The 25,929-nt window shown below is 40.4% G+C and overlaps 1 protein-coding gene and 1 long non-coding RNA gene across 3 annotated transcripts in view; one reads left to right on the top strand and one right to left on the bottom strand.

Moving 5' to 3' along the window:
• Window positions 1–8,196, bottom strand: part of SLCO4C1 (solute carrier organic anion transporter family member 4C1) — a 39,350-nt gene extending 31,154 nt beyond the window's left edge. Inside the window, exons 1-2 of the mRNA XM_067464529.1 lie at window positions 7,296–8,196; window positions 1,542–1,805 (exon numbers count right to left, since the gene is read on the bottom strand). Of these exons, the coding sequence (XP_067320630.1) occupies window positions 1,542–1,805; window positions 7,296–7,515 (484 nt within the window). The 5' untranslated portion in view covers window positions 7,516–8,196. The remainder of the gene's footprint in view (window positions 1–1,541; window positions 1,806–7,295) is intronic.
• On the top strand, window positions 7,429–19,932 carry LOC137096141 (uncharacterized). 2 transcript variants are annotated; one of them, XR_010909333.1, is made up of 3 exons: window positions 7,429–7,520; window positions 8,246–8,400; window positions 19,857–19,932. It is a non-coding gene; the product is annotated as an uncharacterized lncRNA (long non-coding RNA). The 2 variants fall into 2 exon arrangements; XR_010909332.1 differs by lacking the exon at window positions 19,857–19,932 and adding an exon at window positions 17,370–17,596.
• The last annotated feature ends 5,997 nt before the right edge of the window (window positions 19,933–25,929 follow it).

Below are 25,929 nucleotides of genomic sequence, written 5' to 3'. Positions count from 1 at the left end.
TGTCCCTGTCCCCATCATAGTTATAGATAACAATATATAATAACATTGCAACGGTAACACTGTGGCATCTGATGCCAAAGGAAAACAGAGAAGAGATCTTTGGAAAATGTCTCCTTACAGTAGGTATTTGAATAGTGGTTTGCAAATGTTTACAGGTCAAGATTGCTCCTTCATTGCACTATGATTACAAACTCTCTCTCTCTCTCTCTCTCATATAGATATAGATATAGATAGTTTTTTTTAAAAAAATCTTTTAAAAAGTTTCCAAAGTATAGAGTATAGATCACAAACCAGTAAACAAAGCCAAGGCCAAGATATTATCTTGGAAATCCCCAAAGAACAAAAAATCAGTTCATATCTAATCCACATCCACTATTTAATCCTTCTTGCAGAATGAAACAGTCACATTCAAACTGGAAACTAAACTATACTGGGAAGGGTAGGATCATTAACAGATTATTTCCAGTGAAATAAAAATTGTTCAACAGCACAAAAACACCCAAGGAGCTACCAAATTGTGTGATAAGGCTGAGGCAAAGGAGAGATTAATCTACTCTGTAATGGTATAACAGCATTGTGTGATAGCATCAAAGTACCATTAGTAGTTAGAATCTTTGTGCTGCAGAGTGCTTTGTGCTATACTGAGAACAGAAACATATAAATATACATGGACGCTCCCCATCTAGAGACGAAAATAGAATCCACATGTGATAACTGTCAATCCTAATGAAGAGAGAATATGATAAAGAGAGAATAGAGAGTATACACTCATAAATACATTCAGATGTAGATGTAGATAGGGATGGCACAAGCTGAGTATCTCTTTTTTAAATGCTTGAGACCAAACAAGTTTTAGATTTTTTTTTGTATTTTGGAATATCTGATGTTGCATATACGGTAGAGTCTCTCTTATCCAACATAAATGGGCCAGCAGAACGCTGGATAAGCGAAAATGTTGGATAACAAGGAGAAATTAAGGAAAATTAAATGTCAATTTACATTATGATTTTACAAAACAAGCACCAAAACATCATGTTTTACAACAAATCAACAGAAAAAGCAGTTCAGTACACAGTAACGTTATGTAGTAATTACTGTATTTACAAATTTAGCACCAAAATAGACAAGGGTCATTTTTTTCTCCCACCCTGGACTGTGTTGGATAATACAGAACATTGGAAGATCAAAGGTTGGATAAGCAAGACTCTACTGTACATAGATAATGAGGTATCTTGGAAATTCAGCTAAACACAAAATTCATTTATGTTCAATATACCTTATATACATCGCTTGTAAGTAAATTTACATAGTATATTTTAATAATTTTGTGCATGAAATAGTCTGTGTATCCATTGAATCATCAGAAAGCCAAAGTGTCTCTATCTCAGTCAATCATGTGGGCAATTTCAGAGTTTCACATTTCAGAAATTCTGGACAAAGAATCTTCAACTTGTATAATTCAGTGTGTGATTCATTACACTTCTCCAAAGCATCAATAAAAGGAACTTAAGAAACCAATAAAAATCCTATGATGAGCTTACCTTCCATTTTTTCTCCATATGTGTATACTCCACTAGTAAAATGTGGCAAGGAAAATACCAGGGATCCTAGTGCTATGAGGAAAGATGCAAAGGCAAGCCATCTCGGTTTGTGTCCTCTTTCACCATAGAAGGATATAAAAAGGCACAAAACACAGAATGAAATGTCGTAGCCTGCAGATATTACACCTGTGAGGGAACTGTTCAGATCATATCGCTTCTCAATTGTGGAAATGCTCACATTTATTAGTCCATTTACCACAATGCCTGCAACAAAAGAGACATATAATTAGACAATCAAAGGTCATAAAGATATTTCATTGATATATATAGAGAGAGAGATAAAAAAAAACACTTTCATAAATTTTTCTTCCTTAACTTTCAAAGTTATTCCAAACAGGGCCTGTTGATTGTGAAATGGCATAAAACATAAGGTGAAATATGTATATTAAAGTAGTAAAGTAAGATGGATAAAAAAATATTTTTTACACCTGTTTAATATGCCATCTGCAAATGTTACAGCTTGCAATAAAGATATCCTCTAATGAAAAATGAATGACTTCACAAAAATGTGGCTGAAATCCCATATATGTCTATCTGGAAATAAGCCTTAACAAACTATGATTCTCATGTGATTATGGAATTGCAGTGATAATATTGCACAGCCAGAGTGAGCTATTGTGATAAGAGTGAATTTACATCTTCACGGGAGACCATAACACCACATTTGTACCTAATTCTGGAAATGCAGACCACAAGTGATCAGAACTCATTTTCAGTTTATACTTCGTGGTTTTTCAGTCAGATGTTTGGCTACATTTTACAATATGGAGAGAGCTAAAGGAACTAAATGTTAAAAAATAATGTTTTGTGAAATATGAAAGAGCCTGAAAGGGTTTAAGAGTATTTTTCTCCCTTCACAAATTCAACAGGGAGGTCTGTGAAAATTGAGGAGGATGGATGCACATAAGCATCCATGGTCCAGTGCCCATGGTGATATCTTTGAAGGTCTCTAGAGGAAAAGCAGATCATGGTAGTTACCACTGTTGGCTGCAGTGAGTTAAATTCCCAATTATTAGCAGCCACTCAAATATAACTTGATTTCATAGAAGTCTTAAACTATTCTTTCAATACCAAGAATCAGAGCAAAATGAGGATGCAGCATATTTTGGACACCATTATCAAGAAATGTTTAATTTCTTGAGTACTTATTTATTTATTTACAATATTTATATCCCACACTTCTTACCCCGAAGGGAACTCAGAGCGGCCTTTCAAAAGGCAACAATTTGATGCCATATCAACAACAGTATAAAATAAAATATACATTAAAACATAAATTTAGAACACATTATTAAAGCCACACAATCCAAGATCATAGTCAAAAGGCTGTTCCAGCTGTCATTGCACATTTTACATCATCACTTATTGCACAGCACTATTGGTCAAATCCTTGGTCCCAGAGCCATGTTTTTCTTGCTTTCTGAATGCCAGAAAGGAGGGCACTGACCTGATTTTGCTGGGAAAAAAGTTCCATAGCTGAGGGGCCACCACTGAGAAGGCCCTGTCTCTTGTTCCCACCAAATACATCTGCAAAGAAGGCGGGACCAAGAGTAGAGCCTCCCCAGATGACCCTAGAGTCCAAATGGTTCATAAGGAGAGATACGTTCAGACAGGCAATCTGGGCCAGAACCATTTAGGGCTTTATTGGCTAAAGCCAGCACTTTGAATTGTGCTCAGTAGCAGACAGGCAATCAGTAGAGCTGACTTAACAGGGGAGCTGTATACTCCCTGTACTCTGCTCAGGTGAGAAATCTGGCTGCTGCCCATTGAACCATTTGAAGCTTCCGAACAGTCTTCAAAAGCAACCTCACATAGAGTGTGTTGCAGTAGTCTATTTGGGATATAACAAGAGTGTGGACCACCATGGCCAAGTCTAGCTTCTCAAGGAACAGACGGAATGGATGCACAAACTTTAATTGTGCATAAATATTATATTTTGCTTTGAATCTGTAAATTGGATTGATTTAAGTTGGTTCCATTGGCTTTAATGAAGCCACTTGATGTATGGTGAAATCCAGTTCTAATTCACTGTCGTTTCCATCACCCTTACACACAATGGTGGAAGGATCAACATATTAATTGTAATAAGAAACCTGCACTTGCAGGCTCTAACTGTGGAATTTGAACACTGGTAAAATTATGGATTGATTGGTGGGCCTGGTGTGCATAGGGTCTCTGTATACACGGAATGTTATGCAAATATCTGGCCACTGCAAAATGGGAGCTAGAGCTTCTCAGTTGCTGCAATCATAATCAATTGCCCCTCAAGAATACAAACAAGAACATTTGCACAGGACTTAAAAGACTCTGTTGCTCAAATGAAAGTGGCGTTAAGGGTTACGGAGACATTTACACACAACACAGTCATAGCACCTGCAATGCCATTCGAACTTCTGGAGTCACATAGAATGGAGTCACGTTCTGGTCCTGAGATTTGTAGTTTTGTGAGATATCTGGACTCTTCAGACAGAAAGTTTCACGTTCATTGGGCTGTAACCCTCAACAAACTACATATTCCAGGAATCTATAGTATGAAATCATGGCAATTGAAGTACCAAATTGTTATAATTGTGCCGTGTCAATGTGCTGCCTTTCGACAACATGGAATTATCTGCTGGGGGAAGTGAGGTAATTAGGTCTGTAAAGACTGTGGCACAATGCATGGTTTGCACAAAAAAGGTCTGAAGTTCAATCTCAGGCCTTTCATGTAGTGTTGAAATCCTGCATTTTTCTTGGACATTTTTCTGTCCAAGGCAAAAAAAATGTACATGTTCCACATATTAATAACTGGCAGTTGAACTTTAGCTCAGCAGTCATAATGGGTTGAAGCCAGCCCTGACATAGGATAACCCTGGCAATATTGGTTCAGAGTGGATTTCCCCTTGCCTTCTCTGAGGCTGAAAGAGTGGAACTTTGCTAAGGTCACCCAACTGGCTTTGCATGGTCCAGGGAAGGATCCAAACCTTAGTCTCCCAGAGTCCATCATTCAAGCCACTACACCAGGTATGGGCAAACTTCAGTGGCCTTCCAGGTGTTTTGGACTTCAACTCCCACAATTCCTGACACCCTACTGGCTGTTAGGAATGGTAGGAGTTGAGGTCTCAAACACCTGGAGGGTCAAAGTTTGTCCATGCCTGCACTACATCCTGCTGGCTCTGCCTTATGTTAATGGCATTTGAAGGTGTGTGTGTGTGTGATGGATTCTTCTTCTCCCTTTCTTGAGAAATATATCTTTAATGTTTGGGGAAGCAACAGTGAGATCCTGTGTTTTCATTGCTTAACAACCTATCAAATCTCTCTCCTTTTCTCCTCCCCACTCCCAAGTATATAGGAGGCAACTCAGAGTCCCAGGGTGCATCTACACAGTTACATTATACTGCAGTTTGACACTACTTAAACTGCCAGGGCTCCATGCAATGGAATTAAAGGAATTGTGGTTTGGTGAGGCAGCAGGACCCATTGCCAAAGAAACCTAAAGACTTTGTAAAACTACAACTCCTAGAATTCCATAGCATTGGGCCATGGCAGTTACCACGCCACTGGAGAAATTATACTGTTTAGCCAGTATTGCACCACCTGGCATCTGTCAGGAAGTAGCAGCCAATAATGAAAGGACCGAGGCAATGACATCTCCATCTCATCCTCTGTTCAGATATCAGCCAGCATGCCAACACCTTAAATCAAGAAACAGCTTCCTAAGATCAACAGAGATACTCACAGGAACACCTCAGCAAGCGAGAGTCCAAAAGTGGCAGGCCCTGGCCCAATTTACCTGTCTGGACACATCTACCCCTATGAACCATCACAAAGATTAAGATCCTCCAGGGAGGCCCTGCTCTCCATCCTGCCACTGTCACAGGTGCGACTGGTGGGGACGAGAGAGACGGCCTTCTTGGTGATTGCCCCTCAGCTATGGAACTCCCTTCCTAGTGAGATCAGATTGGCCCCCTCCCTCATGTCCTTCAGGAGGATGATAAAAACTTGGCTGTGGGACCAAGCTTTCGGGACAGTGAAATAATGCAGCGATAGGAAACCTTACTAGGCCAAGATTAGACACAGATGATCAAGACAATTTTAAACAGAGTATTTTAATATTGAGACAAATGTTTTTAATGTTTATGTATGCATATATTAAATTCATGTCCCAGCATTGAATGTTTGCCGTATATATGCTGTGCTCCGCACCGAGTCTATTTTGCGGTGAGAAAGGTGGAATAGAAATATTTTAAATAAATAAATAATAAATAATAAAACCCAGCACCTCAAGTAGTGGCTGAGGCTGGATGGGAAACTCCCTCCTGAGCATAAAGAAGACTGGGCGACTTGGAAAGTGTTGAACAGGTTGCTCTCTGACACCAAAGATGCCACCAAAGATGCTCAGCCAATATTAAGAAATGGGGCCACAAAGTGGAGTCCACTACATGTGAGTGCAGAGAAAAGCAAACCACAGACCACCTGCTACAATGCAGCCTGATCCCTGCCACATGCACAATGGAGGACCTTCTCACAGCAACACCAGAGTCACTCTAAGTGGCCAGCGTCTGGTCAAAGGAAATTTAGGATAATGCCACGTTTTTAAAATTTGTTAGTGTTGTTAAATACATCTCAGCTGTTCCCTCAATTCACTTCTGACATGATAAATAAATAAATAAAGTTACAGTGGTGTCAAGCTGCATGGTCTCTATAGTGTAGGTGCACCTCCAGTTAAAACTATGGGGCCAGAAATGCAGGCGAACAGACTGCTATGTAAACCAAGCTATCCTGCGTTTGGGTTGTTGTGAGTTTTCTGAGCGATATGGCCATGTTCCAGGAGCATTCTCTCCAGATGTTTCACCTCCATCTATGGCAGGCATCCGCAGAGCCCCCAGTGGCGCAGTGTGTTAAACCCCTGTGCCGGCAGGCCCGAAGACCGACAGTTCACAGGTTTGAATCCAGGGAGAGGCGGATGAGCTCCCTCTATCAGCTCCAGCTCCTCATGCGGGGACATGAGAGAAGCCTCCCACAAGGATAATAAAAACATCAAATCAGCGTCCTTGCAGACAGCCAATTCTCTCACACCAGAAGCGACTTGCAGTTTCTCAAGTTGCTCCTGACACAACAAAAAAAAAATCCTCAGAGGTTATGAGGTCTGTTGGAAACTACGAAAATGGGGTTTATGTATCTGTGGAAGGTCCAGGGTGGGAAAAAGTACACTTGTCTGTTGGAGGTAGATATGAATGTTTCAACCGGCCACCTGGATTAGCATTTAATGGCCTAGCAGTTTAAAGTATTCAATTAGCATTCAATGGGCTAGCAGTTTCAAGGTCTGGCTTCTTACTGCCTGGGGGAATCCTTTGTTGGGAGAAGCCAGACCTTGAAGGTGCAAGGCCATTAACTGCTAATCAAGGTGGCCAATTGAAACATTCACACCTCCCTCAAACAGACATGAGTTCTTTTTCCCACCCTGGACATTCCATAGATAGATAAACCCCATTTTCCTAGTTTCCAACAGACCTCACAACCTCTGAGGATGCCTGCCACAGATGCAGGCGAAACGTCAGGAGAGAATGCTTCCGGAACATGGCCATAACAGCCCGGTAAACTCACAACAACCCAGTGATTCCAGGCATGAAAGCCTTCGACAATGCATTATCCTGCGTTTGTTTGCAGCGGGTCTCTCTGTCTCTCTCTCTCTCTCTCTTTCCAATTCCTTACCTTGAAAGATGGAGAGGAGGCTGTAGAAGACCAAGTAGCCCTTGGCATTGTTGCAGAGCTGCAGGGCGACGGGCGCATAGCCTCCAAACCCGCAGAGCTCGTCGTCGAAGGATTCAGAGCCGAGCGAGCTCTCGATGGCACTGCTGGAAGCCGGAATCGCGCCGCCCCGATCCGGGCTGCCGGGCTCAAAAGCCGGGTTATCCACGCCGTCTTTCTTCATGGCAGGTGGAGAAAGCTTTCCCTGGAGCAGGCTGAGCTTTCCAAAGCCTCTGGAGGGGCCAAGGGAGGAGGAGGAGGAGGCCGAGAGCTTGTGCCTTGATAAAGCGCCCCGGGACACGCCAGGCAGCAGGGGGAAAAAACCAAACCGGTTTGCAAGGAGAGTTCCCCTTTCAGGAACCTTTTCTTGTAAAAGAGGTGGGGAATCTTTGGAGAGCTTGTCAAGCTTGGCTGCCCAAGAAGTCTTCCTTGCCAGCTACTGGAACGACCAGTTTGCTCACTTGACTTCTTCAGGACAGGATTATGTATTATTTCTTTTTTTCAAGGCCAAGTCTCCTCTTTCCTCCGCCTCCTCTTTCCACCTCTTGCAAAGGCACCTCTTCCATTCAAACTGTTTCCCCACTAAAGAAAGAGGAACCAGTAGGTGTCACCAAATATCTAAGCAAAACTGGGAGCTCCTCACAAGCTTCCTCTTCTCTCTTCCCAAGATTTCTCCCTTGGTTTTCCTTTTCAAAGACTGGGACAAGGCAAAGGGTCCTGAACACATCCCTCTTCTAAGCAGATAGCCACATGTTCCACAAAGAAATAACTGGAGAGCTGTGTGCACTTACATAGCCTCAGACATCATGCAGGTCATGTTGAAATACATACAGTTCTTGGTCACCTTTAGCTTTAGGTCTAGCATAAAGACCTGTGTCTGCCAATCTAAGTGAAGCTTTTATCTTTCATGGCAGAACTCTCAGCCCTCTTCTGGAATGTTGCCAACACACTCGCTTGTGACACAGTGGAGAAGATCCTTGGACAGTGACACCATGGTAACCCAGGGCAAGTTGAATCCAAATTCAGGGATTAACTACAGAGTGGACTGACTTCTCAACCTGATCTTGAGGTATGATTATTACTTTCCCACATAGGTTTTGGAATGAAGGAGAGCTTTATATAAAAGATGAGGAACACTTGCCCCTCCAAGATGTGGTGGGGCTCATTCTCCTACAATGTTATACTGTTATGAAGCGTAATGGATATATCTGATATGCAGGATGTATTTTCATTTACATTTGTTTGTTTGTTTATGGCATTTATTTGCCACTCTTCTCTCCCCAAAGGGGACTCAGAGCGGCTTACAAGATATATATACATGCAATATATAATAATAATAATAATAATAATAATAATAATAATAATAATAAACCTTTATTTGTACCCCGCTACCATCTCCCGGATGACTCAGTGCGGCTTACAAGAGGCCAAGCCCAAATACAACAGTAAAAACAACAAAAACACTACAGCAAAATAACTCAAAAACAAGGCAATAACATTAACAACACACTATGATGTAATTAAAATCTATGGCAGGGGCAAATGTAATAATTAAAATTAAAAAAGTGCTGGGCATGACCAGGTGGAAGGGTATGTGTTTGGAGGGGGATGGGCATGCAGATATCCTGGATCTCTGATAAAGTGCATTTGGGGACATAATGCTTGGAGTTTCCTTATTCTGGGAAGGCACACTGGAACAACCACATTTTCAAGCTCCTCCTAAAAATGGCCAGCGATGGGGCTTGCCTGGTGTCCTTAGGGAGAGAGTTCCAGAGTCGAGGGGCCACCACCAAGAAAGCCCTATCCCTCATCCCCACCAATCACGCTTGCGATGCAGGTGGGATCGTGAGTAGGGCCTCTCCAGATGAACGAAGAGATCATGTGGATTCGTACACAGAGATGCGGTCACGCAGGTAGGTGGGTCCCAAACTGTTTAGGGCTTTGTAGGTAAGTACCTACACCTTGAATTGGGACCGGAAAATGAATGGCAGCCAGTGGAGCTCCTTAAACAGGAGGGTTGACCTCTCCCTGTAAGGAGCACCAGTTAACAGCCTTGCCGCCGCCTGTTGGACCAATTGAAATTTCTGGGCCATTTTCAAGGGCAGCCCCACATAGAGTGCATTACAATAGTCCAATCTAGAGGTGAATAAGGCATGGGACCACCCTGGCCAGGTCCGCCTTCACGAGGCATAGCACAATATCAGTATTATATATCACTACATTGTACTATACCATTATAGATAATGATAATGATAATGATGATGGACTCAGATAATGATGGATTGGAAAAAAACTTGGCACGAATTCTCCATGTGCCCAAATGTGAACACTGGTGGAGTTTGGGAGAAAATAGACCTTGACATTTGGGAGTTGCAGTTGCTGGGTTTTATAGTTCACCTACAATCAAAAGGGCATTCTGAGCTCAGCTCACAATGAATCTGCCCCAAACTTAGCACACTACTTACATGGCCAACATTGCACACTGGTGGGTTTGGGGGAAGCTGTTTTTGAATTCTGTGAGTTGTAGTTCACCAACACTCAGAGAGCACTCTGTACCAAATTGATGATGGAACTAGTAAACTTGCCACACAAAACTTGTCTCAGAAACAGTCTTCCCCTTGGCTGAGAGGCCAGCTGAGAGCCCAATCAATCACAGCAGAGGTGGGCTTTTGGTGGGAGGATTCACCATCTGTTTCCAAAAAGAAAGAGGTCAGATGGAGAGATCTTCAGCCTTCTCCACCAAAGAGGCACCTAAGACCATCAGAAACACGTATTTTCTGATAGCCTTTGACAACCCTACTGAAACCTCCCTCATGACTCCCCCAGTGGTCCTGACTCCCAGATGAGAAACACTGCTCTAAAGTGTTGTGGGAACTTGAATCTTATATTATATACTTATATTTATATTATATTATATTTATATTATAAACTTATATTTGGGTGGGTTTGGATACATTAAATTTCTCCAAATATGAAGAATAAGTAAATACACTCTGAGTTCAGTGTCCTTGAAGTTCTGAAGTTCTGTTTGTGTGAGCTCCACTCCAACATGTTAAAAATAAGGAAAAGCTTGCCAGATTCTGTTTTACTTTGGTTTAACACCACAGAAATGTCACAGTTGAGTTTGGGAAGTGTTTGTTAACAGAGGGAAAAGAAGTGGCAAACAGGAATACACAAACAATCTCCAAGGTCCTTTTCTCTTGCCTTTGTAGTGAAAGCATGTTGCATGTCTGTTATGCCTTTTTTAATTCAAGAATGTTTTCTGGAGTCTCTGCATTCATCTGTTTGGAAAGATAAGCATGAATCATATTCTATTCATACTTCTCCAAGTTCTTGATCTTGAAACCAGAGTGCCTGCTCAAAACAACATAACACTGAATAGCTCTCTGGAATTCACAAACCAATTGGTGGACATCTGATATCCCGTATTATGCAATCATCTTCAATATGCCAGTCCTTTAGTCCTTTTTGATTATAGAAGAATTTCACCATCTAGTGGTTCTGTATGGAAATAGCAGAAGAGATGGCAAAACCACTTCTGGACTGCTAAGCTTCAGATCACAAATGGGATAGTATGAGTTTTTGAATATCTGTTCATGAAGTGTGTAAATGTCTCCACATTCAACAGTAAACCTTTTCCTATTGAGGTGATAACACAAATTTATTTAATCATGAGAAAGTTTTGCCCACATCTTTCCAGCAAATTTGTCCTCCCATCCCTCGCCCACCCCCCAAAATACTAGTTTCTGGTATATTAATATCCAGATTGGTTTGGAGATATTAGCCTATCTCTTTCCATTACCTGGACACCACTCTTATGTTATCTTTTCAAAAGTGTTTCCCTTTTGCTAAGGAGATTTTGGAGCAGAATCTGTACAAAATTCACTATACAGTGGGCACTTTCTATCTACTGAAATTTGGCTGTAGGAGCCCAGCTCCTCATAGATACCAGAATCCATGGATGCTCAAGTATAATGATATACAATGGTATAGTTAAATGGCATCCCTTATATGACATGGCATATCAGTAGAAAGCGGTATAGAAATCATCTATTGGACAGATGGCAAGTTATTTAATCTCAACAGACTGAAAGCCAAAACCAAGTTCACACAACATCTGTTATAGAACTCCAATATGCTGATGATAATGAAGTCTGTTCTCATTCAGAAGGTCTACAAGCTGTTCTAAACACCTTTTAAGAAACATACAAAAAGCTTTGCCTCTCACTGAATATTGAGAAACCAAAGTGCTTTTTCAGCAGGCACCAGCCAATCCCTCTGTAATGCCAGAAATACAGCTTAAAGGTGTAATGTTGGAGAATGTTGACCACTTCCACTACCTTGGCAGCCACCTTTCCACAAAATTCAACATTCATACTGAAATACAACACCATCTGAGCTCTGCATATGCAGCCTTTTCCCCAAATAATACAGAGAGCGTTTGAGGATCGGGACATTTGTAAGATTCCAAGATGCTTGTCTATAGAGCTGTTGTCCTCCCAATCCTGTTATATGCCTATGAAATATGGACAATCTACAGACATCACACTCAACTTCTGGAATTATTCCATCAGCGTTGCCCCCGAAAATCTCTTGGGAAGACAGGTGGTCAAATATCAGAGTTCCAGAAGAAGCAAAGATCACCAGCATTGAAGCAATGATCCCCTGCCATCAACTTCTCTGGACTGGCCATGTTGTCTGAATGCCCAATCACCATCTCCCAAAGCAGTTAGTATACTCTCAAATCAAGAATGGAAAACAGGATGTTGGTGGACAGGAAAAGAGATTTAAAGATGGGCTTAAAGCCAACCTCAAAAACTGTGACATCGTCACTGAAAACTAAGAAGCCCTTGAGTGTTCTAATTAGAGGCCAGCTGTACTTCTAAACTTGCTTCACTCCAACAGATTAAGATTAAGAAAGAGCTTGCCAGATTCTATTTTACTTTGTTTGAATGCCACATTCTGTGGCATTCAAACAAAGTAAACTTCCTGTGTCCAGGAAGTGTTTGTTAACATCCAAAGTAATGAGGAACAGGTCTTTGGAGGTAATGAGGTTGTAATAAAGTGGCAGTTTAAAAGTGGTAGAACAGATAAGATCACTTTATTACTGTAACAAGCATTAATTTTGGTTGTTATCAAAAGCCACATTCAAAGCCATTTTAGAGGCATTTGGAGGGGTTTTTTTCTAACTTCTCCAACCCTACTGGTTTTTCCTTTCAAAGCAAAAAAGTATTCAAAAAGTAACAAGTAACAAGTAAAGTAACAACTTGTCCTTTTTCATAATCATAATGCAAACCAATAATTGGTAACTTTTTTAATTTTTATTTTTATTTTCAGGTAAAGTACAGTGAAACAGTATGGAAAAGGAAACTAAAATTCACAAAAGCATCAAATATAGTTGAGGGCTGGTATAAGATTTATTTTAGATGGTACTGGACACCCTCATGTTTATCAAAATTGAACAAAAATTACAGTAATAGATGTTGGAGATGTGAAAAAGAGCTAGGCACACACTTCCATATGTGGTGGGGGTGCAAAACAATTAAGAAATATTGGTCAACAATACATAAATACACACAAAAAATCATCAGTGTGAAATTTGAAATGAAACTGGAGCTTTACTTCTTAAACATATCAGAGCTGAACTTAACTGAAAATGAAGAGAGGATCCTCTTTTATATAACAGCCGCAGCCAGAACAACAATTGCCCAAAAATGGAAGGAAAAAGTCTCTCCACAAATTGAAGAATGGATAAACAAAATATTTGACTACATGAATATGGATAATTTATCACAACAGAAAGATAAACGACACAAAAGAAAAAATATCAGACAAATGATTTTTACTCCTTGCGGCCTTAACCGGAAGTCAACACCCTCCCTGCACCCCTCTAACCTACCCCATCACTCCCCCCCCTTTTTTTGTTAGCTATCTCTTCTCACTTTAGTCTATCCTTTCCCGACTATCTCTTACAACACATTGTTCTCCCTCTTTCAATTGGTAACTTTTTCAATGCTTTAATGAATAATAGAGCAAATTAACTTTTGAAAAGTAACCTTCAAAGCTCTATTAATGTAACTTTTGAAAATAAATAGTATTAATTAGTAGAGAGTTTGAGCATTGGACTATGACTCTGGAGACCACAGTTTGAATCTATGCGCAGTCATGGAAACCCACTGGGTGATCTTGGGCAAGTCATTCTCTGCACCTCAGAGGAAGGAAAGGATACAACCCCAATGAAATAATTGTGTCACGAAAACCCAATCATAAAATCATAGAATCAAAGAGTTGGAAGAGACCTCATAGGCCATCCAGTCCAACCCCCTGCCAAGAAACAGGAATATTGCATTCAAATCACCCTTGACAGATGGCCATCCAGCCTCTGTTTAAAAGCTTCCAAAGAAGGAGCCTCCATCACACTCCAGGGCAGAGAGTTCCACTGCTGAACGGCTCTCACAGTCAGGAAGTTCTTCCTCATGTTCAGATGGAATCTCCTCTCTTGTAGTTTGAAGCCATTGTTCCGCGTCCTAGTCTCCAGGGAAGCAGAAAACAAGCTTGCTCCCTCCTCCCTGTGGCTTCCTCTAACATATTTATACGTAGCTATCATATCCCCTCTCAGCCTTCTCTTCTTCAGGCTAAACATGCCCAGCTCCTTAAGCCGCTCCTCATAGGGCTTGTTCTCCAGACCCTTGATCATTTTAGTCGCTCTCCTCTGGACACATTCCAGATTGTCAATAACTCTCTTGAATTGTGGTGCCCAGAATTGGACACAATATTACAGGTGTGGTCTAACCAAAGCAGAATAGAGGGGTAGCATTACTTCCCTGGACCTAGACACTATGCTTCTATTGATGCAGGCCAAAATCCCATTGGCTTTTTTTGCTGCCACATCACATTGTTGGCTCATGTTTAACTTGTTGTCCATGATCTTTTTCACACGTACTGCTCTCAAGCCAGGCATCCCCCATTCTGTATCTTTGCATTTCGTTTTTCCTGCCAAAGTGGAGTATCTTGCATTTGTCACTGTTGAACTTCATGTTGTTAGTTTTGGCCCATCTCTCTAATCTGTCAAGATCGTTTTGAATTCTGCTCCTGTCCTCTGGACTATTGGCTATCCCTCCCAATTTGGTGTCGTCTGCAAACTTGATGATCTTGCCTTCTAACCCTTCATCTAAGTCATTAATAAAGATGTTGAACAGGACCGGGCCCAGGACAGAACCCTGTGGCACTCCGCTCGTCACTTCTTTCTAGGATGAAGTGGAAGCATTGGTGAGCACCCTCTGGGTTCGTCCATTTAACCAATTACAGATCCACCTCACCGTAGTTTTGCCTAGCCCACATTGGACTAGTTTCCTTGCCAGAAGGTCATGGGGGACCTTGTCGAAGGCCTTACTGAAATCCAGGTACGCTACATCCACGGCATTCCCCGCATCTACCCAGCTTGTAACTCTATCGAAAAAAGAGATCAGATTAGTCTGCCATGACTTGTTTTTGATAAATCCATGTTGACTATTAGCGATTACCGCATTTGTTTCTAAGTGTTTGCAGACCACTTCCTTAACAATCCTTTCCAGAATTTTGCCTGGTATCAACGTGAGGCTGACCGGACGGTAGTTGTTTGGGTCATCCTTTTTTCCCTTCTTGAAGATTGGGACTACATTGGCCCTCCTCCAATCTGCTGGAACTTCTCCCATTCTCCAAGAACTCTCAAAGATGGTTGCCAATGGTTCCGAAATGACTTCTGCTAGTTCCTTCAATAAATTGTATCTTATGGTCAACTAGAAAGTACAGAACAATAACAATGAATTAGTACTGTCGTTGCATCCATGGTATATGCCTCTGATAAAATTAGAAGTGTACAATAACCGCCTGTCCCTTTTTTCACAGCAACAGATATAGAACTGAACATCTACATTTGATGTTTGTAAAAACCTATAACCCTGTATGTAGTTCATGTGGATGCAAAGAAAAAATGCATTTCCCCTTTTTAAGAATAGCAGAAACAATAACAGCAAGTACTCTCTGTAGGAAAGGAGGTGCCCAATTAGAGATCCATTTAGAAACTGCACATGTTCTAGTTGTGTGACCTTTCCCTCACAGAGGAATCCTTTTGATGAAGTGAACTATTCCTTTAGATAGTGATCACAGAATCAATTTTTCAAAAGCTTCAACAAAATGAGCACAAGCACAATTCATGTGGGGAGGGGTGTTTTCTTGTGGATATATGTTATGTGTGGCTTAAATGAAAAGGTATTCTGCCTGGTAAAACCTTGGCAACAGCAGGTTGAGCTGGGGGTGGACATGTCAAATTGTTCTGGTTAGCCTACTACTGACACACTGAAAAAAGGAGCCACCAAGAGTAAATTAGAAGATTTATACTTTCTGACATTCCTGTTTGTGGGATGAAATCTATAGTCATCACCCAGCCCAAATTTGACTTCATGGGATTTTATCCTGTTGATCAGTTGTTAGACTGTAAAACAAGATAGGGGAAATCAATGGGGCACCTTTGTTATTAGCACATGTGTCTGCATTACTGGCAAGGTGCCTTTGGGCACTGAAGTATCTGTGGGCATCTCTTTGTGCCTCTAAGTCTGACTGTCCCAATTGAATCTTTTTAAGTGTTTACCTTTTAGAAGCTTATTTGAAAGGTTGGCACACTTCAAAGTGAAGTGCCACATTCCAGCACTGCATCATCTTCATTTCCTAAATGTATCTGGGACCCTAAAGTAATTCTGAACAAATAAAAAATGGAATGGTTTGCTCTGACGCAAATCAGAACAGCTGTCACCATCCCCACCAAATAAAAAGACCAAGAACTAGGATGAACAGAGCCAGGGAGTAAACAGAGACTGTGCCTATATAAGCATAAAGCATAAAACCAAACAGAGTTAAGCCATGTCAGTGGAGCAGTGGGACCAAGCTGGGATTTCCAGGAGGTGTCCAAAGTTTTGAACCTGTTTGGGAAATAGCATTAGGGACCCTGGATAGTTCCTTTAACATCTGAACTAGAACTGAGAAAAGATTGAATCTCACCCAAACACTGAAGCCCTCAATAGCTACAGCGATAGTCAAAAGTCAAATGAGACATTATATAAATGATCCACCTAAGATAATATTCCAATAAAAGTAAAGATTTTAATGGAGTCTTAACCTGCCAGAATTTAAGATGCTAAGCAGATATTAACAGAGAAGCAGTTCCTATAGGACAAGGATGAAAATCTTTGAACATTTCATCCTTGTGGGCCAGAAGGAATAATTTTGCCCTTTTTTGGTCCCACTGAATGTTCTCAAAACCTATTCAGTTCTCTAGGACTAGTCATCCTTTCAAACATACCTTTCTCAAAAATGCATACCATGTTGCCATTGTCATCATCATCATTGTTGCTACCTGTCCCTTGATTTGAGGTGGCTATTAACAACAGATTAAGGACATAACATCTATTAAAACAGCATATAAGCAAATAAAAACAGCATATAAGCAAATACATATTAACATTAACATCAGTCAATAAATACTTCAACATTTAGAACTTAAAAGTAATCTGGATAGGACCTGTCATTTGCACATACAACAGCATTATATGTACTTTTTTGAATAAAATTAATTCCAAACTGTAACATTCTCATCTCCCAGTAATCCCCTTGTTAAAGGTAAAGATTTCCCCTTGACTAAGTCTAATTGAGTCTGACTCTGGGGTGTGGTACTCATCTCAATTTCTAAGTCGAAGATCCAGTGTTGTCCATAGACACTTCCTAGGTCATGTGGCTGGAATGACTTAATGGAGCGCTGTTACCTTCTCACCGATGCAGTACCTATTAATCTACTCACATTTGCATGTTTTCAAACTGCTAGGTTGGCAGAAGTTGGGGCTAACAACGGGAGCTCAAACCATCCCACGGATTCGAACTGCCAACCTTCCCTTCAGCAAGTTCTGCTGCTTAGCGGTTTCACCCACCATGCCACCACAGCTCTTTGACAATCTCCTTGTTACAGTTCCATAAAAATAAGAAAGTCTGTTTTTTTCTCCTTTTTAGGTGTTATTTTTCACAGGGCATTTCTTTCAAGCTGAATTTTGCAGTGGCCAAACTCCTAATTGAAGGAGTGTGAAAAGTAAGAGCCAGCTAAGGCCATGCATCTTCCAAGAACCAAATGTGACAGCGCCCAGCCCTCCTGTAACAATGCCAGATATTGTTGTATGTGGACACAGATATAGAAGCAGATATGGACACAGATGTAGATGTAATAAAACGCTGATGATATATTTTTTATTGATCTTGCTATGGTTTTATATTATATGCTAATGTTTTTAATTGTATTTTATGGTATTGGAGCATTAAATTGTTGCCGACTATAAACCGCCTTGAATCGTCTTCGGGCTGAGAAAGGCGGTATGCAAATATAGTAAATAAATAAACAAACAAACAAACAAATAAATAAAACAATAATGCAAACCTAGAGGGACAGATTGATCAAATTCATCATGACAGGCACAACAAATTAATGAGTACATAAAATAAATGTCTATATAATAAAAAAATAAATGTCTATATAATAAAAAAGGATGGCATCCTTGAAGTGACTGGACTGACCTTGAGGGAGCTGAGGGTGGTAACGGCCGACAGGGAGCTCTGGCGTGGGCTGGTCCATGAGGTCACGAAGAGTCGGAGACGACTGAACGAATGAACAACAACAATAAAAAACATCGTAAGCTATATTATTCGGTATATCAAGGTTACAAGATGTTGATGGTTAAGTTTTAAAGTATCAGAATGAGTTTCTTCACCTGCGTTAATTGCAAGGCATTCATCAATTGTATCTAGTTAAACCTTGCAAGGAGAGAGATTGGGCAACTAGTAAGACATAGTTGGCTCTGTCTCAATCAATACTTTGACTCAATAGCTGGCAAAGACTTTGTTCCAGTTACAGCAGGTTTGCCCCTTGCCCTACCAGCCCTGAAGGGCACTAGCCAACACCTTTGAGACAGCATGTTACCAGAGTTTTGTAGAAGAATGTGGCTTAAAAAGAAGTAAATAAACATATTTTTCATAATCACTGAAATAAGAAATAATATTGAAACAGGGTTACTGTGAGTTTTTCGGACTGTATGGTCATGTTCCAACAGCATTCTGAACAGAACGCCCAAGGATGTTTGCCACAAACATAGGTGAAACATCAGGAGAGAATGCTACTTTTATTTTTCATATCAGAAGTGAACTGAAGGTACAGTTGTAATGTATTTTAAAAACACAAAGTTTAAAAAACTTTGCATTATACTAAATGTCCTTTGACCAGAAGCTGGCCACTTGGAGTGCCTCTGGTGCTGCTTATAAGAAGTTCCTCCATTGTGCATGTAGCTTGGGTTAAGACTGCATTGCAATAGGTGGTTTGCTCTTCTCCACACTCACGTTAGTGGCCCCATTTCTCCACACTCACATGTTGTGGACTTTGAGTCCCCATTTCTCCGTTGGCTCTGCATCCCATAGTGTCAGGGTGCAGTCTGTTCAGTGCCTTCCAAGTTGCCCAGTCTTCTGTATGCCCAGAGGGGAGTCTCTCATTCGGTATCACCCATGGCTTGAGGTTCCAGGTTTTAGCATGCCACTTTTGGACTCTTGCTTGCTGAGGTGTTCCTACAAGTATCTTCAGATCTTAGAAAACTATTTCTTGATTTAAGGCATTGGCGTGCTGGGTGATATCTGAACAGAGGATGATCCGGAGATGTCAATGCCTTTGTCCTTTCTTTACAGGCTGCTACTTCCCAGCGGATCTCAGGTGGTGCAATACCGGCTAAACAGTATAATTTTTCCAGTGATGTAGGGCGTAGACATCCTGTGATAATGTGGCATGTCTCATTAAGAGCCACATCCACTGTTTTAGCATGGTGAGATGTCTTCCACGCTGGGCATGTGTACTCAGCAGCAAAGTAGCAAAACACAAGGGCAGATGTCTTCAGTGTATCTGGCTGTGATCCCCAGTTTGTGCCAGTCAGCTTTCATATGATATTATTTCTAGCACCCTCATTTTGCTTGTTATTCAAGTAGTACTGGAACATGGCCTTACAGCCTAAAAAACTTACAGCAACCCAGTGATCCTGGCCATAAAAAGACTTTGGCAACACAGTGCATATATATTTAACTGATGCATGAAACTAAATATTTGGATGTGTGTCTGTTTTTAAGATGCATTTGCACACAAGATGCATTACCAACAGAATGCCTCATATTTTTCTATTTTGTGGTATGTTTCATACCTGCATGTGGTCATTGATCTCTATGGTAAATGTAAAAGATCCTTTCTTATGAAAAAAAGAAACCCGATCACCATCTTATGGGTTCAGAATATGTAGTCATAATCTAAGAGGATGAATAAATCCCTTGATAGGAAGGAATGTTCATTGGATATTATTACACAAAGGATTTTTTTTCTCTAAGCCATTTTAATGTTTAATGTATCTTAACCATTGCAATAAAGCTTTGATCTGAGAATGTGATCCTGTTTTCTCTGTTGATATCTTAATCTCCCAGGCATGAAGGAGGATGCTTGCAGCTCTAGTAGAGCAGGACTATAAGCCATGTGGCCTTGGCCACAGTGAAGAATCTGAAGACTAAGGAAAATGTACAGTTTAGACATGATTAGTGGTTTCTCATTACTTTCTAATTTGCAATACTACAACTTGTAGATATATACTTTCAACTAATCAAACATTCCTGTCATGTATGGGCGGTAGTTCAGAAAGTAAAAGCTCTCAAAAGTTTAGAAGCTTAATTCTGAAAATAGTTTTTTTGTTTTTTTTCTTTATTTTAAGTATTATTATTTTTATGACAAGAAGACACTCTACAATAATACAACATCATTATTGCAACATGTTTTCCTCTTCTTCCCAAATGAACCCACATTCTTCTAGTCTCTTCCCTAATTCATAATACACTGGAACAATGTAGTTTTATCAAATCTCTTAGTTTCACTTAATCATTTCATGATTTAAATTTGCCATTATTGTGACACAGGTAACTAACACATGATTTCCATGTAACATCAAATAACTTACATAAGCAGAATAATCGTTTCAATCTACAGGAAAGGAGATTCCACCTTAATATTAGGAAGAACTTCCTAACCATGAGAGCTGTTCACCATTGGAACTCTCTGCCCTGGAGTGTGGTGGAGGCTCCTTCTTTGGAGGCTTTTAAGCAGAGGCTGGATGGCAATGGTGGCTTGAATGCAATTTTCCTGCTTCTTGGAAGGGTCTTGGACTAGACGGCCCATGAGGTCTCTTCCAATTCTATGATCTTGTGATTCTATCTCTTTTTTAATATTTTATTTATTTTATCATAATTTAGTACATTTGTTATACATCGTTTGTTTTACATAAGACACATAATATTCAATACAATCTACCATACATTGACTTTTGGCATCTACTGTTATTTTTATGCTTATACATATTTTCTATCCCTCACCTCTGTGTTATGATTCTATGATTCTATCAACAGCACATTGTTGATGTGGGGACTGAAGACTTTTTGCAGTTATGCAATTATTTAAGTGCAAACAATTCAACCACTTATGTGGGCTTTATTTCCATTTATTAACAAATAGAAATCATCTTTCCCGGGAGTTACCCCTCCTCTTTGTATTCTTTATCTCACCAGACTTTGGTGGCTTCCAGCCATTACTTTCCTCCCTGCACATCTGGTCACAGATTTAGCAATGATCTGATAAACAATTCCAGCTTCATCAGAAAATATGGCATGCCTCATCATCCATTACACAAAGCACTCTTTAAAAGCATAGTGGGACATATGATCCTGACAATTTCCAGGGATTAAATTCTTATGAAATATACCTGGACTCTTTGGAATACTAAGCAATGGCCCATAGGTATGTCATTCCCCTACCACCGTAATCCAATTTCCACATCATACTAGAGCAGGCCAATGAAATCAGTGTTAAGTGTTGACCCAATTCAGCAGTTGATTCAACAAGTCTGTTCTACTTGAAATATAGATTAATATGGGTCTCTGTGTCTAGTGCAGGGGTCCCCAAACTCAGGCCCGTGGGCCGGATGTGGCCCGCCAAGGGCATTTATCCGGCCTGCCTGGCCTGGCGCAAAGCCCCTCGCCGTTTTTCTCTCTCCCTCCGGAGCGGCTTCAGGCGGGGTTGCGCCGGACCAGGCTTCTCCCTCTTTCTTTCCTTCCTTCCCCTTCCCCTTTCTCTCCCCTTCCCCTTCCTTCTCCTTTCCCCTCCCTCCTTCCTTCCCTTCCTTTCCTTCTTCCTTCCTTCCTTCCTTCCTTCCTTCCTTCCATATGGGAGGGAGATGCCGGCCCGGGGAAGCCAGCGTTGCCTGGCCACGCCCACCCAGCGCCGCCTCTGCTTGTTCTCCTGGCGCGGCTGGGAGGGGAACAGGAGGCACCTCATGGCCATGGATCTTCTGCTGCGCTCTCTTGTTCTCCGTGGCCACGAGGCGCCTCCTGCTTCCCTCCCAGCCGCACCAGGAGAACAAGCGGAGGCGGCGCCTTGCCCGATGTCCCCACCCAGTAGGCTGGGGAAGGAAAGGAAGGGAGGGAGGGAAGGAAGGGGAAGGGAGGGAAGGAAGGAAGGGGAAGGGAGGGAAGGAAGGAAGGGGAAGGGAAGAGAAAGGGGCAAGGGGAAGGAAGGAAGGAAGGAAGGAGGGAGAAGCCTGGTCCGGCCAAGTTTGGTCCAGATCCAACATTGTTTGAGTCCACAGTGATCTCTGGATGTAGGTAAACTACAACTCCAAACCAAAAGACACTGCCCACCAAACCCTTCCAGTATTTTCTGTTGGTCATGGGAGAACTGTGTGCCAAGTTTGGTTCCATTCCATCGTTTTGGGGGGGGGGGGGGTTCGGAATGTTCTTTGATTATAAATCCCAGGAACTACAACTCCCAAATGTCAAAATCAATTTTTTTGAGTGAAGGACATACATTGGGTTGTTAAGTGTCCAGTGGTTTTTTATTTCTGTTAATCCCACAAATGAACATTACATTTTTATTTATATAGATTTATTTCCTCTATTTATACCCTGCCCTTCTCCCCCTGAAAGGGGACTCATGCTTACATATTCAAAAAAAAATGCTTTCAAAATGACAGAACATATATTTTTCCTCATTTCCATTGGAACTATTTTATTTTCAGAAATGCTAAAGCTATCTTTTTCTATGTATTCCTATATTGCTTTCAGCAGCCCATGGTTGGGTGTGTGTAGAGTTCTCCTTTTATTTATGGCAGCCCCATGAATTTAATAGGGTTTTCTTTGAGAGGAAATACTCAAAAATAGTTTTGTCAGTTTCTTTCTCTGAAATAGAGCACCTGCTATTCATTTGTGGCTTCCCATCCAAATACTAACCAGAACTGGCCCTGCTTAGCATTCCAGGTCAGAGACATTTAATCTTTCATTGACTTTGCCAGGTATTATTCTTCTGTACAGTCGTCTCTGTAACCCCTGTGACCCAACTTGTACAGGCAATCCCCAAGTTACAAACAAATTATGTAGTTTTGTTCTCACTGTAGGCTGAACAGTAAACATATTCATGGATTCCCTGCTGTTATATTAAGACTGTTACACATGCTGTGACGTGCTTGAAATCAAAATTTCATTTATTTGTAATTAGAAATAAATATTTCACAATGTATAATTACATATTGTTTTTGTGATTAATCACTATGCTTTATGTTCAGATTGTAACAATAAAAATACATCCTGCATATTAGATATTTACATTACGATTCATAACAGTAGCAAAATAAGACATGTGCAGTGTGCATAGAATTTGGTCATTGTTTTTTTTTTTTAAAAAAAAGCTATAGTCTGGCCCTCCAATGGTCAGAGGGACAGTAATCCGGCCCCCTGTTTAAAAAGTTTGGGGACCCCTGGTCTAGTGCTTAATTGCAAGCTCTACAAGGACCCAGTTTTGAGAACAACAGTTGAGTTCAGCAATAGCTGAGCATTCTAGACTGTATAATCTCCCCTAGAATGTCTCATACAAACATATCTATTTAAAGATATGTGTATGCTCTTTGTCATGTATAGCTATGTAATGTATATGTTTTTATAGCCAATTTTCTGTTGTCCTTTATAATATGGTATTGTATTTGTATATTTTTTTTGAAGAAGGACAGCTTTGATTAAGACTGAAAAAGACACTGAACTTTTTAAATACATACGCATTAAAGTGACCATCTATCAGCTCATAGAGCTCTGCTTCATTTTCTGTATTTTTAGACAAGAAATACTCAGAGATGGTTTTGCAAGTTTCTTCCCCTACAGCACCTGGCATTCAATGATAGTCCCCCATCCAAAGAATGACCAAGAATAGATCCTGCTTCACTTCCAGGATCAGATAGAATGTTGTGTCTTAAGTTAGGTCACTCGTGCTAAATAAATTCTCACAAAAAATATTCCCAAATGTGAAAAATCATTGTCCTAAAAGCTTTAAAGTGTTTGTAATCTTTCCCAGCATGCAGAAAACATTTTAAATTCTTCATTCTTGTTTTGGAGAATAAAATAAAAAAAGATTTACACCTCTAGTTTGGAACCCAATAGTATGTCATTGACCTAGTGGCCTTGTCTGAATGCAATGCCACTTTGATCTCTACCTCTGAAAAGATGCAAGGAACTGGGAAATTTCATTCCCCGAGGTTTATTTTTCATGTCTAATGCTGTACAAACTCTTGATAATGTTTACTATGGAGAACAAGTGCAATTCAAACGGGGCTTTCAAGGGGGAGAGCAATTTTGTAAGACACAGAGACCAATCTTCTTCCTCTTCACCACGCTCCAAAAGAAGGGGGAAAATACAAAAAATTCAAAGCGGAAAGTAAGTCCACTTCTGGTGTTTATTTTGGGGCTTCTAAAAATTGTTTACATGTACAAGAGGTTCTCCTGGATGCTTTAGATGATGAAGAGCATAGAGAAATTGGGTGTGGGCAAGGCCCATAATTTGTCCAAATCTCCATTAATGTTATAACTGGCTACATTTGAAGTTTCGGACATAAAGATTATCTGTAAGGGACATGAATGCTGAAATCAAAGCTTCTTCTCTCAACTATGCTGCAGAAAGGGGAAGGGGGAGCATATGAGGACAAGGCTCCCATAGTTTAGCGTCACATCCAAACCAGATCAGAGCCAATGACATCAATTCATTTATTCTTTTCTTTCCAAGTGCTAAAGCAGAAAATGTTCAACTAAATGGAAGAATGAGCAGCAATCACAAGCAACACAGAGTCACTTCGTCATCAGTTGGAGTGAAAGATTTCAGGGCTTGTTAAAAACTAAAGTCAAATTGCTTCTTTGTGATATTAGAGCTGACAGAAACTGGCAGCAAACCATCTAAAGACTAAATTGTATTTGGATTTTATTGCCGTTGACAAATTTTGCAGAAAATTTGAGAAGTGGCAGTGTTAAACATATTTTCTAGTCATATATATATATAGGTCTTATTGCTAATTCTGTTTGGTATATATTTTCTACAGTGCACCACTAGAGTTTGAATGTATCTGATCAAATGTATTATACGTCTGCAGAATGTACAATATATCCATATTTGAGAAATTACATTCATGTCAAGTAAAATAAAACAAATTCAAAATAAAGACAGAAAAGTAAGATTGAAACAGAAACATGCATTTATACTATTGGATGTGATGCTGAAGTCTCTGCGTATGAACCTGACAGAAGGAAAATTGAAGGAAATAAAGAGATCAACACAACAAATAGAGTTTGTAAGACCTGAGCAGGGTTGTTGATGATAGGGTGACCTAGAGCTCTCTCATTAATAGGATCACCAGAGGCTGAAGTCAATATGAAGACAGATAGCAACAAGCAACAATAGTAAGAATACTTTATAAAGTTTTACTGAATACAGAATGATTACAAATCTACAACTATGATACTAAATGCCAGTGAGTGTTTTTCTATAGAAACACAACACAAAAGACAATGTTTTATGCATAAACATTTTTCATGAAAAAATTGTACTATTGTACTATTCAAACTTTTTTCTCAGGACTGTTACTGTGTAAACTTTTTTTTCTCAAAAACCATTTTTTTTCTATCAGCTCTTTATGCAATAATGGCAGTTAATTTTAGAGCTTTGCTACCATTTCTGATCTATAATATGTCAGATGTGCCTCTGTATATGCAGGTTAGCACAGCCTATGGACCTCTTCACAAGCTAGGTAACATTAGGGAGATTCATCAGGCAGCATTGCGAATCTGTGGGGCAGTGGGGGAAACCATCGGGAAAGCCAGTGGGGGAAGCCAGAAGACTTCCTGTATGGAAGTGTATGATGGGCTCCATTGGACTCCATCAAGGAAGCATCCAAGAAGGTTCTATAGTGCAGGTCTTGCTTTAATGATTGGTTAAATCACTTTAACCAGCCTTCAACATTTCTAGCTCCTATTGTTCACTCCACAAGTTGGCATTAAGCATCTAAGTATGACTGTTGGTTCAGCTAGTACAACACACAAAATCCACCTCTGCCCTACAATTATCCATGAACTTGACTGTAAGACTGGTGAAGTAGTTAGATTTATCTGCTAGAGAGCTCCAGTCCATTCTTCCTGAACAGCAGTT

The sequence above is a fragment of the Anolis sagrei genome, chromosome 2 (assembly GCF_037176765.1).
Source record: "Anolis sagrei isolate rAnoSag1 chromosome 2, rAnoSag1.mat, whole genome shotgun sequence".
NCBI lineage: Eukaryota > Metazoa > Chordata > Lepidosauria > Squamata > Dactyloidae > Anolis > Anolis sagrei.
This window is presented reverse-complemented; position numbering and strand designations above follow the sequence as displayed.